This window comes from Rattus norvegicus, chromosome 14 (genome assembly GCF_036323735.1).
Source record: "Rattus norvegicus strain BN/NHsdMcwi chromosome 14, GRCr8, whole genome shotgun sequence".
Lineage (NCBI taxonomy): Eukaryota > Metazoa > Chordata > Mammalia > Rodentia > Muridae > Rattus > Rattus norvegicus.
This window is the reverse complement of record NC_086032.1, coordinates 39,354,257-39,375,821: the sequence shown is the minus strand read 5'-3', so window position 1 is coordinate 39,375,821 and position 21,565 is coordinate 39,354,257. Positions and strand designations below refer to the sequence as shown.

General features: G+C 37.2%; 1 protein-coding gene across 1 annotated transcript in view; it reads right to left on the bottom strand.

Annotated features, from left to right (window-relative positions):
* Window positions 1-3,703: 3,703 nt before the first annotated feature.
* Window positions 3,704-21,565, bottom strand: part of Kctd8 (potassium channel tetramerization domain containing 8) — a 244,909-nt gene continuing 227,047 nt past the window's right edge. The window contains exon 2 of the mRNA NM_001100172.1: window positions 3,704-5,205. Within this exon, the coding sequence (NP_001093642.1) occupies window positions 4,745-5,205 (461 nt within the window). The 3' untranslated portion in view covers window positions 3,704-4,744. The remainder of the gene's footprint in view (window positions 5,206-21,565) is intronic.

The window sequence follows — 21,565 nt, the reverse complement described above, 5'->3', positions numbered from 1 at the left end:
TTTGGGTTACTGGTTACTTCTTCTTGAGCTTCATATGGTCTGTGAATTGTATCTTGGCTATTCTGAGCATTTGGGCTAATAACCACTTATCAGTGAGTGCATACCATGTATGTTTTTTTGTGACTGGGTTACCTCACTCAGGATGACATTTTCTAGTTCCATCCATTTGCCTATGAATTTCATGAAGTCATTGTTTTTAATAGCTGAGTAGTACTCCATTGTGTAAATGTACCACATTTTCTGTATCCATTCCTCTGTTAAAGAACATCTGGGTTCTTTCTGCTTCTGGCTATTATAAATAAGGCTGCTATGAACATAGTAAAGCATGTGTCCTTGGTATATGTTGGAGCATCTTATGAGTATATGCCCAGAAGTGGTATAGCTGGGTCCTCAGGTAGTACTATATCCAATTTTCTGAGGAACCTCCTGACTGATTTTCAGAGTGGTGGTCTTCTACATTAGAACATCAGGCATAATCTATATGTGGGGTAGGACTAATGTACTACAGTGATAGATAGTAAAGGGGGAACAATCAAATGACAATAAAAGCAACAATTAATTATTCTCTTTTTATCATCCTGCCTTTGCAATTTAAACAGCAGTATTAGAATAGTCTATCTAAAATATTTTGTCAATGCAAGTTCTTACATGGTAGTGTTGCTGTTGTTGATGATGTATGATTGATTAGTTTCCATTTTGTGTAAAAACATTTTAACATTCCTAACCATGTAGATATCAAAGTAATGCATCTATATTAACATGGATTGGTACCTGTTTGTTAAAAGTTCAATTTCAAAACTTGTTATTTTAGTAGCACATATACATAGGCATGAGCATGCAAGCGCGTGCACACACATGCATGCACACACACACGCGCACACATGCGTGCACGTGTGCGCATACACACACACGCACACACACACACGCACACGTGCACGCACACACACGTGCACGAACACACACACACGCACACACATGCATGCCCACACACGCATACACGCACACACACACACACACACACACGCGCACACACACACACACTTGCCCAACCTGATGTGTAATAGAAGTTATTGTGCTTTATATTCCTCTTTTGATATTTGTCCAGGGACAGACAAATGTCAGAATGTCTTCTTTGGTCAGTGAATAGTACAGATTCCATGACGCTAGCTTTCTCAGCTCCCAGTTTCAGAATAAGAGGGAATAAGCCAACTGTGAAATGACCACCCTGTTATTTTCTGCATCTATATTATTCCTAGATTTCCTGACAAACTTTTTGTAGACTTTTATAGTCAGCAAAAACAAAGCTAATAAAAATCTGAAAATCTACTCTAAACTCTCCTCTAGAACAGTGAACTTCAGCATTGACTCACTTCTTTTCTTGTTTGGTATTTGGGATTTCACTGGAGGCCATAAAGCATTTCCAGCAGAAGGAAACAATCTTGGAAGAAGACATCTTCATTTTTTTTTCATTTTTGTGCTCATCAATTTCTTTTTTTTTCTTTTTAGATTTTTTCATTTTATTATTTTAATTTTTTCTTTTATTGGATGTTTCTTATTTACATTTCAAATATTATTTCCTTTCCCAGTTTCCCAGAAATAAGCCCTCTATCCCCTCCCACTCCCCTTCTGCTATAAGGGTATCCCCCTCCCCATCTACCCCTCTTCCCACCCACCCCCAACATTACCCTAAACTGGGGGCTCCAGCCTTGCCAGGGAGGGGTTCATCCATTTCACATCCTGATCATTAGGGAAGAAAGCAGTATAAACCAATTTCAGTCTACCTTACCTCTGATGCTTTATGTCACTTTTTCTTCACTAAAAAAAGTCCTTTGTGTAGTCGATTCATTTGTTTCCTTTAATGGCTACTAGAGGTGAGTCAAGTTCTAGCCTCTATTGAGAGAAAAAAAAAGCTTAAAAAATCAGACTTTAAGCCTTTCCTTAGGGAAAGGGGTGATAATTGATGCTTGGTAATGTGTTGCTGACATTCCAAATAAGTGCTTTCCATATGGTTATGTCAAAAAAAAAAACCAAACAGACAAATAAAACTTAAGATATGGTAATTTTTATCCCATGCCCTGAACTCTTATTCTTGTTTATCAAGAAGGAATGTAGACTTGTGTGTATGACTTTCTAAGGAGGCTGAGATAGGTGGAACAGAAAACATACTCCTATTGAATTCTTTCTACTAGAATTCTATTTGAGCTAGTTCATTAGAAAACTTGCAGAGGAGTCAAGGGAGTTCCTAATCATCATCCTTGCCATTTATGTCTGGACTTTGTCTCATAGGGAGTGAGGACTTTTCACGTGTATGTTTTTGGCCAGCTGGCTTCTACTTATGTTGGAATATGGAAGGCATATGCAAGAAATAAGAATGTTGAAGGAAATTGTGGGAGAAAGTAATTTCCCCTTCTGTCTTTGCTTGGGTTCTGTCTTTGGAAGTGAGTGTGACTTATTAAAGGTGATTTATTAGATTTCTTGCCACTCTGTATTCTACATTTACTGTTTGATAGTGATGGTTACTTAATTCTATAGGATGATCATTTTGTTCTACTTCCATACCAGATCAAGGAAAAATAGTTGCATATTTATGTAAATTATATCCTAGGGAGTTTCTCATTATAATTTTGATAATGAGTGTTTGCGTGTGTATCTGTGAATCAGGGTGTCTGTGTGTGTGTGCACACACATACACACATGGGTATGTGTTCTGCATATGTACTTATGTGAGTAGGCACATGCAGTACAGGTATGCATGGAAGCCAAAGCTTTATATCAGATATCTCCTTCATCTTTCTCCGTCATGTGTATTAAACGGATCACTCATCAGAGCCAGATGTTTTAGAATCAGCTTCTCTCACTAGCTAGCCTGATCCTTTCTAGGTTTGGAGACCTGAACTCTGGCCATCAAGAGACACAAAACAAGCTCTTTATCTGCTGAGCTCCAACCCTCTGAAATCATCCCTATAATGCAAACCTTTTATTATTTGTCAGATACGTAGAGGATGAAGGATAGATGTTGGATGGGAAGCTTGGAAACCTGTCAATCTCCATTACCTGGCCAGTGTTTTGCATGTATATCCAACCATACTGAAACTGTCAACTTCCTGAAATTATAAGCAGAAATTGAGAGATGATATATACCCAAAACTTGACAGAAAACTGGAAGTTAATCATATCTTACGTGTCTTTTATAGTACTTTGTAGATACTACTTTATATAATGGCACTAGGAAAATCAAAAACGATCCACAAATAAATGCAGTTTTTTTTAATGTTGCAAATGAAGGTGTTCTAATCCTATGTCTGCTTGAAGAAAGGACTTTGCAAGTACCACCCACTCCATCTCTAAGTCACCACAAGAAACTGAAATTCATTCTTGAGGATATTTTTACCTCTCTCAGCCTATTTTCTTTAGCTAGACTTCATGATATTTTGTATTTATTTCTGTGGAGTTTGAAGCATAATTGTGTGGCTTTTGATCAGGATGTGCCTGTCCCCACATACTGGGGAAGAAAACACTTTTCATCAAGAGTGACCTTTCAGCACGCTGTTGACATTTTTGTCTCTTGCTTTGTAAGAGATAACTTTCCAATTTATTGTGGAGAGGCCTTTCACTCTGGTTGTCAGTGAAAATAAAATTTCAGTATATTATCAAATGAGCTCTTTCTTCTTTTGTGGACTGAGGATTTATAAAGCAAGACACAACGATCTGGCTCTCTACCTCAGTTTGAATTATGTTCAATCTTTCCAACATTTGAATTTGTCAACCATTCTCTAATATGGTGTTTAAATGAACATCAAAGATGATAAAAAATATTTTTTAAAGAAAAGTCAGAAGAAATTAAGGAATTCTAATACATTTTCCATTTTTAATAAACACATAAAGCTCTTTGCCATTTCCTTCAATTATTTTGATTAACATGATAATGGAATCTTTTAAATCATCATTATACGAGTTTCACAGCCTGATGTAAAAAGACTCATTTCACAGAAATATTCATGATTAGTTTTGATTGATGAATGTTGATGCTATAACATAACAGAATAAAGCATATTTACACCATCTTAACATACGGAAACACCTTACATTTACACAAAAGAACCACAGATCGGGAACAAAAAAGTTCAATCCTAGACAGTTTACAATTACAGGCTTTGCCTGAAACTATTATATATATTACATATATATATATATTTGCTTTATTTTTTAATATTTTTTCTTTCAAAGCCACAAACAGTTCTTCCCTATTTCTTGAGATTTATTTGTAACATTGTGTTCATGCAAAAAATAATACTTGTTTTAATGCATTAACATTTAAACAGTTGTATATTTGGGTCCTAAAACCATCGTTGAAATTTTTATTTCATGTCTTTTCATGTACATTCTTGTCTCAATCGGTGTGATATGATAACTTGTTGTTTTGTGAGTTACAGAATGACAAACATGTCCAGTCAACCACAGCTCGAAAATCAAGATTCTAAGTTTCTTGATCATGCACATTATACGCTCATTATTACAAAATGGCTTGAATCAGATAGCTAAACCATTTTGATACACACTTGTTGGTTTCATTTTTAAAATTATCTTTCTAAAAACAACAATAAAAGTAATGAAAAAAAATACTGTCCCACATCCACTGTTCACAGAAAGGAAGAGCAGCAAGAATCACACCAGCCATCAGTTAGGCGGTGACATGGTAGTAAACATTGAACGCCATCGAAACACGCCCAGAACATCATCATTACTACAACCCATATTTTTGGAGCAGTTCAGATTGCCACTGGCGTTTGCGCTCTGGAAAACAATCTGGAATGTGGATTTTTTTAAAATCCTGAATACACTTTTTCATTTCTTCTTCCACACTTAGCTTCTCGCAGACCTTCTTTTTGGAGAGATTTGTCTCTCGGGACTTGCTGATGAGTGACTGAAAGAGTTCACTGTTTCTGCGCTTGTCTGGTGGCGGCATCCACTGAACAGGGGCTTTCCGGGAGGGTCTATCCAAGGTTAAGGTGTTAGGCTGCTGAGATACAGCCTGCTGAGTGTTGACCAGGTTGTCCTGTGGAGTGCTGGCCTCTGAGTGGCTGTCACAGCTGGATGTGGAGAGCTCATTGCAGGAAGTCCCACTCTCACTTCCTTTGTCTGTGACTTTGTCACATTTCCTGTCTTCATGTTCTTGTTTGGGTGACACTATTTTCTGAGGTGGTCCTGAAAGAGACAAGGAAAAGGTAGAAAATAATTGAATTGGAAGTTCTAGCTAGAGCAATTGGCCAAAAGGAGATCAAGGCAATACAAATTGTAAAGGAAGAAGTCAAAGTGTTACTGTTTCCAGATAATAAGATAGTATACATAAGCAACCCACAGAATTCTGCCGGAGAACTCCTACAGCTGATAACCAACTTTAGCAAAATGGTTGAATATAAAATTAACTCAAACAAATCAATAGTCTTCCTTTCCACAAATGATAAACAGGATGAGAAAGAAATTTGTGACTCTTTACAGTAGTCACAAATAGTATAAAATATCTTGGTGTAACTCTTAACAATCCAGTGAAAGATCAGTATGACAAAAACTTCAAATCCCTGAAGAAATCAAAGAAGACCTCAGAAAACGGAAAGATCTCCCAAGCTCAAGGATTGGTAGATTAACATAGTAAAAAAGGGCCATTTTACCAAAAGCAATCTACAGATTCAGTGCAGTTCCAAACAAAATTCCAACACAATTGCATAGACTTGGAAAGAGCAATTCTCAACTTCATATGGAAAAAAAAAACCCAGGATAGCCAAAAAAAAGTCTCAACAACAAAAGAACTTCTGGGTAATCACTGTCCCTGACCTAAACCTGTACTACAAAGCAATAGTGATAAAAATCCACACAGTATTGGTACAGAAACAGGTTTATCAATGGAATAGAATTGAAGTCCCAGAAGTAAACCCACACACCTATGGATACTTAATCTCTGAAAAAGGAGTGAAAAACATACAGTGGAAAAAGTAACATCTTCCCCAAATAGTGCTGGTCTAGCTGGCAGTCCGTATGTAGAAAAATGAAATTATATCCATATTTATCACCCTACACAAAGTTCAAGTCCAAGTGGATCAAGGACATCAACATAAAACTAGATACACTGAATCTAACAAAAGTGGGAAAGAGCCTTGAACTCATTGGCAAGGAGGGAAATGGCTCAGGCTCTAAGATCAACAATTAATAAATGGGACCTCATGAAATGGGACCTGTGTTTTCTATTGTAATTTAAGAATGTCTATTTGAAGGAAAAGTGTTCCTCTAGCCTGAATCTGCGAGGTTGGAGAGCAGCCTTGTGTTAGTACATACAAACACGCAGAAAGCCAATTTACTACTTACACCAGAAACCTTTTAGAGTTCTATTTAGTGACCTTTCAATACAAGATCATGAATCTTATCATGCAGAAAGGAAGGTCTTTGTTCATTTATTTTCTGACTCCTAACGTTGGGAGTGAAAAACAGAAGATACTACATACAAATGGAAGCAGTCTTGGATCTGTGCCTCTAGAAGAAGCTTTTGTGTGTGTGTGTGTGTGTGTGTGTGTGTGTGTGTGTGTGTGTGTGTGTGACAACCAGGATCCTGAACACAGCCCTTTGTGTACTTACTTTTCCACTACAAAACAGGAAATGGCACTGCTCACTTAAGTAAGGCAGTGGGCTCAGCCTCAGGTATGAATACGTCATTCCTGTTCCTGCTGTCTGACTAGTAGAAACTGATTTAAACAGAATCCTCAAATTCCTCATCATTTTCCCTGCCTGCTTTGTTGGACAAATTTGAAACTGTGATGCAGTATATAGGTTTAAAATTATGATGACTATATATAGCTAAAATATAATACTCCTTCAAAATAAGTGGTTTTGCTATTTGAGGTAAACTACATAACAAGGACAATTTCAAAAAGTGTCAGTTTTTCAAAAGGTATAAAATATCATTCAATAAATGTTAAAGAACAATAGCAATCCTACAGTTGAATTAAGAGAAATAAAATATGTATCCTCTTGGAAATAATCTGTTAAAATATTTACAATAATTATCATTAAAATTATAATTTTAACTGCATCCTAAATATGCTTTTACCCACAGAAAAGTGTAGCTCTCACCCACATCGAGGAAACTTTATCTTGCAACAGATGGAGGACATTATAGAAAGACACTGCCCAAAATGCAGAGAAAAGTGACTGCGTGTATGTAGCCCCAAAAAATACACAAACAATGCAAACCCTTAAATTTTTTATCATGAAATTATCTAAATTAAAAAATGAAAATGAAGGAACATTTTATCATGAATTAAATTAATTCCTCGAAGAAAAGAGCAATTTCAATTTATGTGTACTTTATAGTATATCAAGTACAACTTTCTACAAGCTCAATGAAGTTTAGTCCTAGAAGAACATTATCAACTAATGTTCATTTTATTATACATATTTTTATTCTTCAAACCTAGGCAAGAGAACACTAAGGTTGCATAATCTGTTCAGTGTGGTTTTACACTCTAGTTCAGCAACGTCCAAACTTTTTTATCTCTGACTACATTTAATTCAGCAATGAATGTCCAAACTTTGTCTTTTATGACTATATTTTAAATTTGGGAGACTGAATTTCTTCTGTTTGAATTCCAACGAGTTTTTGCAAGGGATATATATGAAGTATTTTGATTGACTCTGGTATGCTCAAATACTAATTGCTATTGATAAGAATATGTAATCCTGCGCTGTTGAAGATGGAAATGAAACACTATTATTCATTTCAAATTGACCCAGAGACTAAGGAATCCAAATAATTTCATTGTAATTCTAGCTCTGCTCATATTTACTATGCAGAAATAAATAGGGCCTTAGTTTCAGTGTCTTTGATTCTGAATTTTTTGTTTTATCTATTGAAATAAAATTAAAATGGTAATACCTGTTCACATGGTCACAGTAAAATTTAAATATGTGGGTAATATATATGTAAGGTATTTGTAACCTTTAAAATTCTATTTCTGATAAACTATTATTAATCCAGAGTCTAGATTCATTTACCATTGCAATTCTAATTAAACTCTTATGTTCAAGAATGAGTTATTTAAGAAAATGAAAGTCCCCTCATCAGTTTTCCAAAAGTGTAAACTCAAGGCAACTATAAAACTAGGTATGTGACTTAGTACAGTGTGTTTCTTAGAAAGAGAGTGAATACCTGTGTTTGAGCATTGATACCACAAACATAGGAGTAACAAAAAAAATGCTAGGGTAACCAGTGGATTGGGAAAAGATCTTTACATATACTAAATCCGATAGAGGGCTACTATCTAATATATACAAAGAACTCAGGAAGTTAGACTCCCAAGAATTAAATAACCCTATTAAAAATGGGATACAAGGCTAAACAAAGAATTCTCAACTAAGGAATATCAAATGGCTGAGAACCACCTAAAGAAATGTTCAACATCCATAGTCATCAGGGAAATGCAAATCAAAACACTAGTCAGCATGACTAAGATCAAAAACACAAGTGACAGCGGATGCTGACGAGGATGTGAGGATGTGGAGAAACAGGAAAACTCCTCTATTGTTGGTGGGATTGCAAGCTGGTACAACCACTCTGGAAATCAGTCTGGCAGTTCCTCAGAAAATTAGACATAGTGCTACCTGAGGACCCAGCTGTACCACTCCTGGGCATACCCAAAAGATGCTCCAACATATAACAAAGACACATGCTCCACTATGTTCATAGCAGTCCTCTTTATAATAGCCAGAAGCCAGAAAGAACCCAGATGTCCTTCAATAGAGGAATGGATTCAGAAAATGTGATACATTTACAATGGAGTACTACTCAGCTATAAAAAACAATGACTTCATGAAATTTTTAGGCAGATAGATGGAACTAGAAAATATCATCCTAAGTGAGGTAACCCAATCTCTCTCTCTCTCTCTCTCTCTCTCTCTCTCTCTCTCTCTCTCTCTCTCACATACACACACACACACGCACACACACACACACACAAAACCCACCAAACACAAACACATGGTATACACTCACTGATAAGTAGATATTAGCCTAAAAGCTTGTACAACCCAAGATACAATCCATAGACCACATGAAGTTCAAGAAGAAGGATGGCCAAAGTGCAGGTGCTTCAGTCCTTCTTAGAAGCGGGAACAAAAATACGGAAGACAAAATGTGGAGGAAAGAATGAAGAAAAGGCTATCCAGAGACTGCCCCTCTTTGGGTTCTATCCCATATACAGCTATCAAACCCAGACAATATTATGGATTCCAAGAAGTGCATGCTGGCAGGAGCCTGATATAGCTGTCTCCTGAGAGGTTCTGCCAGGGCCTGACAAATACAGAGGTGGATGCTCACAGTCAACCATTGGACTGAGAATGAGGTCCTCAATGGAGGAACTAGAGAAAGGACTGAATGAGCTGAAGGGTTTTTCAAACCCACAAGAAGAACGACAATATTAACCAACCAGACCAGCCCCCCAACCCCTAACAGCTCCCAGGGAGTAAATCACTATCCAAAGAGTACATAGGAATGCACCCATGGCTATAGGGGAATGTCAGGGTTGGGAGGCAGGAGGGAGGGGGGAAAGCATCCTCATAGAAGTAGGGGAGGGGGATAGGCTGCCAGATGTATAGAGGGAAAACGGAATAACATTTGAAATGTAAAAAAAAAATAGTGCATCAAACAAAATAGAATAGACAATATCACAATAGCCTCAAATTTGTTAAACAGCAAAATAAAGCTTTGGATGAATTCCATTGGGATATTTTTATATTGCAATAAAAAGGAAGAAAATGGTAACTTTCTCAGCCATTTGGAAGAGAGTATGGTATAGAAATTAAATGTCAGTTCTTGTATCTGTCAAGATGCTTGCAAGCTCTGTAATGCAATGTGGATATTCTCAGTCATCAGACCACACTAGAGCCCTTTTTAATAGAGTTGTTTATAAATGAAGTCTATATAAAACTTCATACCTTACAAATTGTATTTTAATCTCTTTCTATGCTGAGTGATGATTCAAAGTACTGGGTATGTAAAATTTTATGCAGCAGATGTAATTCCTAGAAGGAAAATAACCTTTTAGAGGTGCTAAATTCAATTGTGTGTGAATGGTTATGTGGTGCTTGGATAGAAAGTGCAATGCATCGAAAAGGATTTTAAGTATTACGCAGTTGCACAAACGACAGGAAAAACGAAGGTTTGTGATTCTACAAAACTCTGCTGTATATCCATATGTATGTGGAACAATTACTTAGAGGAACCTCAAAAATGCACCAGATCCCTGGCAATGGTCCTAGTATCAGTTGTCAGAACTTCTATGGTAGATGAATGCATATGTAACTGAAGCTTAAATACTGCATGCACAGATGTGAAAAACTATGATGTTTTTGAATTGAATGAAGAAACAGAATACATTTTATCATGGATTACTGAAATTCCAGTTACGAATTGAAGTTTCACATAGGAGAAGCATTCATCTTCAAGTAAAGGTTATTTAAATCCAGAAAAAGTAATTTGTATTAAGGAAAATAAAGGCCTTTCTGTATATTTCTTCTATTTTTTATTGGAATTATCACATTTATGGCTGAAAAAGAATTAAGAAAAAACACTAATAATGTTTGATAAAGCCTCAGGAGTTGTAGTTACCTAAAGTTATATATAACATATGCAATATTTAATTTATATAATTTTCAGTAAAGCTATGACATTCAAGCTGACAATTTCCCCCACAAGAGCATTAGACAACCTTAAAACTCCCGTCATGAACAACACTTCTTCAAGTGATTGGTCAGGGTAGTCCACGTGACTGGCAAAACAATGGGGATGCCTCTTAGAGGTTAAGGATAAGTCTCTATTGTTGAAGATGTCGTATACTTAGGATACAGAGCTCAAACCCTTTTATATAGATCTGACTTGGGAAAAAAAACACCCTTCCTGTGGTCTTGAATTCATAATACCAGAAAAGACTATGCAAGCTGCCAAGTACAAGAAGCAATCAATAGGTCTCTCCACCCATGATGCCTATGAATCACAACACTGATCAGAATGTCAGAATAACCTTAACAGTGCAGTAATGGCACACATGCCTTGGTGGTAACCAATAGCTGTCTTATTGGAATAAGGGTCTGCTCAACAGAGCATAGCTTTTTTTAGAAACATTCAATTACAAAGGGATGGTGGAGTTATGGATCTTAAAACAAATACTACTATGGTCACTTTACTAGACTACCATAATTATTAATTATATTTTAAAAATGTATCCTACAACCACAGTTAAGTGTAATCCTTAAAACTTTCTTTTAAGGAAAACTGAAGGAAACAACAACTGGATATAAGTCAGAGATCAATGGATTACAGGGAACCCAGCCTCTGTGACTACACAAATCTTGAACCTAATGTAGGGAACATCTTAGAAGAGGGTCAGAAAGATTTAAGAGCCACAGAATCAGGAAATCTACACTGAGGCTGTGTATCCTAAAAATGGCTGACAAAAGCAATAGACATACTAACACGGAAACGGGAAAATCTGAGTTACATCCCAAAACAAAGAAATGAGAAAAGTAGTGACTGCTGACAGGGAGAATTTGGTTATTACAGGAATCATCCCATGTTTATTCAATAAAATACAGCCAGCCCTAAAACCGTATATATGTACACACAACGAAAAACAGGCTCAGTATTTGTGTGTGTGTGTGTGTGTCTGTCTGTCTGTCTGTCTATCTGTCTGTCTGTCTATCTGTCTGTCTTTCTGTCTATCTGTCTTTGGCCATTGAGATGAGAAGACAGAGGCAAATAGAGGATTGGAGAGAGGGCATATGAGATACATTAGAAAGAGGAAAAGCAGAGAAGAGATTGGTGTAATTGTATTTCAATTAAATTATATTGAATAACAAAAAAGACAAACAGAATAAATAAAGATCTAGGAAGGAAGAAAAGAAGGAATAAAGGTTAGAAAGAAGGGAAAAGAACAGCATAATTAAAGCAGAAATGAGTAGTTTCTGTATTTTCCTATGGTCATGCTCCTTACTAGCTTAGTCTTCTAGTTATCTCAGTAGTTGTTTTTTTATCATGTTTTATTTATTTTACTGTGTCTTTTAGTGCAAAATTCAGATTCCATAGAGACAGAAACTGTGCCTTTACCATGTTACTTCACAAAAGTCTTGCAATGATCTTCCTGCCTCCGAGTCTGTGTCTGTGTAAACTGACACCACCATTCATCTGGCAGCTTGCATTCACCACTTGGTGTGTTACTAAGGATTCTCCTAACACACTGTGAAGTAGTATGCTAATCATGTTTCCATGTTTGAGGCAAAATACCCAGATAACTATGAGGATGAAACATTTAGTTTTGCTCGAAAATTCAACTGCTTCCCTCAAGGGTCAGAGGGCTCTCTTGCTTTGCTCCCAGAGAAAGGCAGAAAATCATGGCAGAGGGGAGATGACTGAGCGCTCACTTCATGGCAGGGGAGGCACTAATTCATGACTTCCAGGAGGCAGAAGACAGACAAGATAGGCACTCCAACATCTTCCAAGACAGGATCCCAGTGATTTAACATTTCTCAATAAAGTTCACCAACTCTCCAACCATTTTAATCCAGCCACTAGCCCTCGTCTAGGGACCTATCTTTTAACGTATGGACATTTGGAAACCTTTTACTCTCTAGCGTACACCATGTTAACAGAATTCCCCCACCATCCCTCCACAAAAAACTATGATCTCACGATCACAAACTCTGTGTGTGCCTCCTGTCTCCCTTAAAAAATTATCATTTTATAAAAACATGAACTATTACTTGTATTTCTCTTTTTCATTCAGGTAGTTCAGAAAATTTATTTGTATGATCTCCAAAACTATTATGAAACAACATAAGCAAATAAAATATAACATTATGATGAGAAAATATATTTGTTTAGTGAAGAATGCATTAAAGGAAGTCTCTAACAGTGATCTTTTCTACTACTTTTTATTAAAAATAGATGTTTTTATAAAATAGATTCAGATTATAGTATCCTCCCCTCCAACTCCTGCAATCTTATTGCTTTTTCTTAAATATTCAAAGCCCACTAAACATGGTGGCATACACTGGTCTGGTCTGCATAAAAAAGCCAAGACAGCCAGGGCTATATAAAATGTTTGTTTCAAAAAACAAACAATACGAAAAATAAAGGTTCAAAGCCTATTTCAAATACTGCTTTCAGACTTAAACCTTTTTACGGTTGGATGAATTTTTTTCTCTTATTGACCCACATGTAGTCGGTTTAAGTTCATATCAAAGTACTAGTTTTATTTTGTTTTAAATAATTTTCCAGTGTTCCTGTTTCCTGTTTCAGATTTGAGTCTATGCTTTGTCTCAACAAACACACACCACATCCACACTGTATACATCTACAGACCAAATACCAAACACATCCACTACCATCATAAACTACATGCACACACACACACACACACATACACACACACACACACACACACACACACACACACAAATCATACTACTGCAGTTACTATGGAGCAGAAATTACTTTTCTTGTAATTTCTGAAGCACCGTCCAAGTAATAGTTACAAAATATTTTAAAAACACATATGAGCTGATTTATTTTAAAGACACTTTTCTTATTTTGATTCATGTATATAAAATTAAAAATATGTGCAAAATATAATTAGGCTCAAGTGATATGACAGGAGTGAGGAAATCCCCAAGGAATTGAGTGAAATCAACCTCTGGTGATGTCCCATAAAGAAATCACAATTTGTAGCTAGTAAATACATCATTTAGGGGAGAAAGTCCTGCTTTCCTCTTTAGACTATTTCAGAGAAATAAATATTTAAAAAACATACATAATTATGAAATGGTTTGCTCTGCTATGCATGTGAACATTCTGTCAGTTCCATAGTTGCTGCTGTGTACATCTAGGAAAAAAATGTGTTGAGTCTGTCTATCCACCTAGAGGCCTTGTCATCTGGAAAATTGTCAGAGAGACCTCACCAGGGCCCAATATTTAAGAATGATCTTCACACTGCACCCATAGAAGCTAAGATTCTATGCTTTACTACCATTTTGGTGCTTAAAACAAACCAACAGACAAGAGAAAGGGAGTTGTTCAGGTTCCTTTGGGATCTTTCAATTAAGACTACAAAATGCTTCAGTTTCCTCTGTTTGAATCTCTTGTTCGTTATAGATGTTGGTGTATTTTTCATGTATCACATTAGCCACCTCCTTCCAATGACCTCCCTTTAACTGACACATAGCACAAGGCTAGAATGATTTATCTGTTTATGAAATTTGTGAACAAAAGCATATGCTTGCTTGTTCAACATCTATAAAACTTGCATCGTAACACCTACAAGATCCTTGGCAAGGATTAATGAGATGTTGTCTTGACAACATCTCTGATTGCTTGGGGGCTGCGGTGGAGGGAGAAGAGGCTCTATAAATAAGGGTGGAAGTTGTTCTTATGGTGTATTATATATGACAAATTTATATGAACATAAAATAGTGGTGTTATAAATTATGCTTGTCTCATACAAAGTCAAACAACTGCTTCAAGTATGACAAAAAGTATATTCTTATTAAGAAATTTTCATACACGTGTATCACTTACTTTAGCTCATATTCACCTTTTCTGCCACCCACCCCAGAGTAATCCCTCAACTTTTTGATACAAGGTTTGTTCTCTCTCTCTCTCTCTCTCTCTCTCTCTCTCTCTCTCTCTCTCTCTCTCTCTCTTTCTCTCTCTCTCTCTCGGGGGGGGGCAGGGGGCAGAGGGATAATCTTGAGCATCATTCCTTGGGAATTGTGTATCTTGTTTCCAGGGACACTGTCTCTCAATAGTCAGGCTTATTCACAGGACTAGAATGGATGACTAGGGAGCCCCTCAGTCTCTTGTTTATTCCTGTAATATTACACATGTGCACTGCCACATCTGGCTTTGAAATGGTGTGGTGGGGGCTTGCTCCGGTCCTCATGGCACTGCAGAATAAGGACTATGAGCTCTGAGTTCTTCCCAGCTTTGAAATAAGACCCCTGATGAAAACAGATGCAGAGAAGACCAGATGGCAAAGCCAACCTGCAATTACAACACGTGTGGAGCAGGGCAGGAGGATTGCTCGTTTTGAGCCTAGCAGTACACAGCAAGTACAAGGCCTGTTAGAGTTCCAGAGGCAGACACGGATGGAAAGACAATAACAACGTAATCAAACTTGTGAAGAATGAAAGAAGCCAACAACAGACCAAAACTTAGATTCATGGGGCAGAAATGATTGCCAGGAGAAAGCCAGCGTTCCGGGGATTTTTATCTGCCAGATCGCTGCAGATCTGGAGTGCTCATTTGGCAACAGATGCTTTCAAGTGTTTCCAGTAATGTGCAGTGAGTTACAACTTCTTGTAGTTGCTTTGCCATTTTATGTGAGTGCTGCCTCCTTTCCCTTTGAGATTTACAAATGTCTCTTATGGAAGTAATTGGGTCCATAATCACGAGGCTGATGGGAAACAGAAGCACGCATGTGCACAGCAGAGTTGAATTTCACTTTGCGGTGCAACTAAAAAAAATGTTTGTCTTTGAAACTAGCAAAACTGTGCTCACAGTAGAAGTGTTGATACCTACTAGCTAGATCTTTAGAAAGTCAATTTGCTACCCTGTTTCAGAAGGATGAAAAATGTGGTATCAGTCTGCTAGGGTGGTTATTCTGCCAGGATTTCAGTGGAGAAGACATTTACATTGGCTCAATGTAGCTGTAACAGGAAGGGATGTAATGAGGGACATAGATGAGACATTGAAGAGAGAGACACAGATAGTGAGTGTCTATGAAAAATAATTTTAATTTAGTGGTGGCAAAAATGACATTTCCTTGTTTGTCTTGCAGTCCTGAGGATAGATCCTAGGACTTTACACGTACCAGAAAAGTTCTCTACCACTGAGCCAGGTGTTTGACTTTTCTGATATTGTACAGTAAGTGATGATAGAAGAGAGAGGGGAGGAAAATGACAGTTAGAAGATACTGTGTGTTGTCAAGGCATATTTTATAAAAATTTCCTTGGGAATTGCATATCAAAATAATCCTGAGATTCTACCTCATACCAGTTAGAATGGCTAAGATCAAAAACTCTGGTGACATCAGATGCTGGTAAGAATGTGGAGAAGGAGCAACACTCCTCCACTGTTGGTGTGATTGCAAGCTGGTACAACCACTCTGCAAATAAGTCTGGAGGTTCCTCAGAAAATTGGACATAGTACTACCTGAGGATCCAAGTATTCCACTCCTTGGCATATACCCAAAGGATGCTCCAACATATAACAAGGGCACATGCTCCACTATGCTCAAAGCAGCCTTATTTATAATAGTCAGAAGCTGGAAAGAACCCAGATGTCCTTCAACAGAGGAATGGATACAGAAAATGTGGAACATTTACACAATGGAATACTACTCAGCTATTAAAAACAAAGACTTCATGAAATTCATAGGCAAATGGATGGAACTAGAAAATTCATCCTGAAAAAAGCACACATGCTATGCACTCACTGATAAGTGGATATTAGCCCAAAAGCTCAAATTACACAAGATACAATCCACAGACCACATGAAACTCAAGAAGAAGGACGACCGAAGTGAGGATGCTTCAGTCCTTCCTAGAAGGGAGAGCAAAAATATTCATAGGAGGAATATGGAGACAAAGTTTGGAGCAGAGACCGAAGAAATGCCCATTCAGAGCCTTCCCCATCTGTGGATCCAGTCCATATACATACAGCTAATAAACCCAGACAATATCGTTGAATCCAAAAAGCACATGCTGACATGAGCCTGATATAACTGTCTCCTGAAAAGCTCTGCTAGAGCATGACAAATACAGAGGCAAATGCTAGCAGCCAACCATTGAACTGAGAGCAGGGTCCCCACTGGAGGAATTAGAGAAAGGATTGAAGGAGCTGAAAGGGTTTGCAACCCCATAAGAACAACAATGCCAACCAACCAGAGCTCCCAGGGACTAAACCACCTTCCAAAGCGTATACATGGACAGACTCATGGTTCCATCTGCATATGTAGCAGAGGATGACTACAGGAGGAGAAGCCTTTGGTCTTGCCAAAGCTGGAAAGCCCAGTGTAGGGGGATGTCAGTACTGGGAGGCGGGGAAAGGTGGGTGGTTGGGTGGGGGAAGTGGGGATAATATTTGAAATGTAAATAAATAAAAATAGGGAACAAAAAAGAAAATATGAAAAAATGTCCTTTGGAAATCTGGTACCATGTATTCTATCTATCTATCTATCTATCTATCCATCCATACATATATATATGTATGTATGTATACACACACACACACACACATACACACACACACACAAATTAAAAACAAAAAATAGTTTCCTAAGACAAGAGAGTTCCCTTTTTAGTGTCACTTCATGTGACAAAAGCCTTTGCAATTATAATCAAAAATTTTGCAGTGGTGGAAATATACTGGATTATTTTATTTGAACCCTTAAATCAATGAGATATTTCTTTCCAGTAGGAAGGAAGAGAGATATTATTGCACAAAGAAGAAGGGCAGGTCAGAATGTGAGCTTAAAGGCTAACACAGGAATAACTCCATCACCAATAGAAAGCATAGTTGTCACCATAGGCTGGGAGAAAGAAACCAGCGCTCACCCAATGTTTATCAAGGAGCAGAGACTTTCTGATATGCCTCTTTAATCTCTGTAAAAGTGACTGAAGACCTCAGTCTGCCAATGATTCTAGACAATGCATTTATGTTTCTCTGAAATTCCCACATTTACAGCAGTTTTAGAAACTAAAGTTCAGTTGAGTGCCTCTCTCTTACCAGATGCTGAATAATATCATCCTATTTATGTAATCATGGTTAAATTATTAATGCCAGGATACATTGGATTTGATTATAGGACCTCAATTTCTCTTGCAAGATCCCTTGCAAGATCTGAGACGGTTTCATCCTTTTTCTGTGTGAGTACCTCCCATAACAATACGGTCAATATGTATATTACTGTAAACGGTTAACTTTGGGGGATATCCTTGTAGGTAGAAAAGACTTCCAAGTACTTCTCATGGATACTATCTTAATCTTTCAGGGAAATATGTGTTGACTGTTCCCGTCTTTATATTAATGGCCTTTGATATTATTAAATGATTATGATACTTATTCTGTGTCTTCCAATTCATATACATAAATTACCATATGGATGAGGTTGAATAGTCTCCTCCTCGCATCAATTATCCAATTATAAATTTTCTTTCTCTTTCTGCAAACAAACATAGCTGACCACTGTCTCCAATACACATAAATAGCACACAGCCTAACACAGAAGAAATGACTTAATAACACTTCTTCTATAGCTCACACCACATCCCTACTACCTCTCCATTCATTGTTTTTTCTGCCCTATGTTTTTTTTTTGTTTTTTTTGTTTTTTTTTTTTTTTTTTTTTTTTTGGAGCTGGGGACCGAACCCAGGGCCTTGTGCTTGCTAGGCAAATTCTCTACCACTTGGCTAAATCCCTAACCCCCTGCCCTATGTTTTTATTTTCTTGCATTCTCCTATACTTTTAAAATATGTTAAAAATATCAAATAAAATCAATTTTCAACTAAAAGTCATCAAAAAAGATAAGGAAGGACACTTCATATTCATCAAAGGAAAAATCCACCAAGATGAACTCCCAATCCTGAATATCTATAGCCCAAATACAAGGGCACCTACATACGTAAAAGAAACCTTACTAAAGCTCAAAACACACATTGAACCTCACACAATAATAGTAGGAGATTTCAACACCCCACCCTCATCAATGGACAGATCATGGAAACAGAAATTAAACAGAGACGTAGACAGACTAAGAGAAGTCATGAGCCAAATGGACTTAACGCATATTTATAGAACATTCTATCCTAAAGCAAAAGGATATACCTTCTTCTCAGCTCCTCATGGTACTTTCTCCACAATTGACCATATAAATGGTCAAAAAACGGGCCTCAACAGGTACAGAAAGATAGAAATAATCCCATGCGTCCCATCATACCACCATGGCCTAAAGCTGGTCTTCAATAACAATAAGGGAAGAACGCCCACATATACGTGGAAGTTGAACAATGCTCTACTCAATGATAACCTGGTCAAGGAAGAAATAAAGAAAGAAACTAAAGACTTTTTAGAATTTAATGAAAATGAAGGTACAACATACCCAAACTTATGGGACACAATGAAAGCTGTGCTAAGAGGAAAACTCATACTGCTGAGTGCCTGCAGAAAGAAACAGGAAAGAGCATATGTCAGCAGCTTGACAGCACACCTAAAAGCTTTAGAAAAAAAAGAAGCAAATACACCCAGGAGGAGTAGAAGGCAGGAAATAATCAAACTCAGAGCTGAAATCAACCAAGTAGAAACAAAAAGGACCATAGAAAGAATCAACAGAACCAAAAGTTGGTTCTTTGAGAAAATCAACAAGATAGATAAACCGTTAGCCAGACTAACAAGAGGACACAGAGAGTGTGTCCAAATTAACAAAATCAGAAATGAAAAGGGAGACATAACTACAGATTCAGAGGAAATTCAAAAAATCATCAGATCTTACTATAAAAGCCTATATTCAACAAAACTTGAAAATCTTCAGGAAATGGACAATTTCCTAGACAGATACCAGGTACCAAAGTTAAATCAGAAACAGATAAATCATTTAAACAACCCCATAACTCCTAAGGAAATAGAAGCAGTCATTGAAGGTCTCCCAACCAAAAAGAGCCCAGGTCCAGACGGGTTTAGTGCAGAATTCTATCAGACCTTCATAGAAGACCTCATACCAATATTATCCAAACTATTACACAAAATTGAAACAGATGGAGCACTACCGAATTCCTTCTATGAAGCCACAATTACCCTTATACCTAAACCACACAAAGACCCAACAAAGAAAGAGAACTTCAGACCAATTTCCCTTATGAATATCGACGCAAAAATACTCAATAAAATTCTGGCAAACGGAATTCAAGAGCACATCAAAACAATCATCCACCATGATCAAGTAGGCTTCATCCCAGGCATGCAGGGATGGTTTAATATACAGAAAACCATCAACGTGATCCATTATATAAACAAACTGAAAGAACAAATCCACATGATCATTTCATTAGATGCTGAGAAAGCATTTGACAAAATTCAACACCCCTTCATAATAAAAGTCCTGGAAAGATAGGAATTCAAGGCCCATACCTAAATATAGTAAAAGCCATATACAGCAAACCAGTTGCTAACATTAAACTAAATGGGGAGAAACTTGAAGCAATCCCACTAAAATCAGGGACTAGACAAGGCTGCCCACTCTCTCCCTACTTATTCAATATAGTTCTTGAAGTTCTAGCCAGAGCAGTCAGACAACAAAAGGAGGTCAAGGGGAAACAGATCAGAAAAGAAGAAGTCAAAATATCACTATTTGCAGATGATATGATAGTATATTTAAATGATCCCAAACGTTCCACCAGAGAACTACTAAAGCTGATAAACAACTTCAGCAAAGTGGCTGGGTATAAAATTAACTCAAATAAATCAGTAGCTTTCCTCTACACAAAAGAGAAACAAGTCGAGAAAGAAATTAGGGAAATGACACCCTTCATAATAGACCCAAATAATATAAAGTACCTCAGTGTGACTTTAACCAAGCAAGTAAAAGATATGTACAATAAGAACTTCAAGACTCTGAAGAAAGAAATTGAAGAAGACCACAGAAGATGGAAAGATCTCCCATGCTCATGGATTGGCAGGATTAATATAGTCAAAATGGCCATTTTACCAAAAGCGATCTACAGATTCAATGCAATCCCCATCAAAATACCAATCCAATTCTTCAAAGAGTTAGACAGAACAATTTGCAAATTCATCTGGAATAACAAAAAACCCAGGATAGCTAAAACTATTCTCAACAATAAAAGGACTTCAGGGGGAATCACTATCCCTGAAGTCAAGCAGTATTACAGAGCAATAGTGATAAAAACTGCATGGTATTGGTACAGAGAGAGACAGATAGACCAGTGGAACAGAATTGAAGACCCAGAAATGAACCCACACACCTATGGGCACTTGATTTTTGATAAAGGAGCCAAAACCATCAAATGGAAAAAAGATAGCATTTTCAGCAAATGGTGCTTGTTCAACTGGAGGTCAACATGTAGAAGAATGCAGATCGATCCATTCTTATCACCCTGTACAAAGCTTAAGTCCAAGTGGATGAAGGACCTCCACATCAAACCAGATACACTCAAACTAATAGAAGAAAAACTAGGGCAGCATCTCGAACACATGGGCACTGGAAAAAATTTTCTGAACAAAACACCAATGGCTTATGCTCTAAGATCAAGAATCAACAAATGGCATCTCATAAAACTGCAAAGCTTCTGTAAGGCAAAGGACACTGTGGTTAGGACAAAACGGCAACCCACAGATTGGGAAAAGACCTTTACCAATCCTACAACAGATAGAGGCCTTATATCCAAAATATATAAAGAACTCAAGAAGTTAGACCACAGGGAGACAAATAACCCTATTAAAAAATGGGGTTC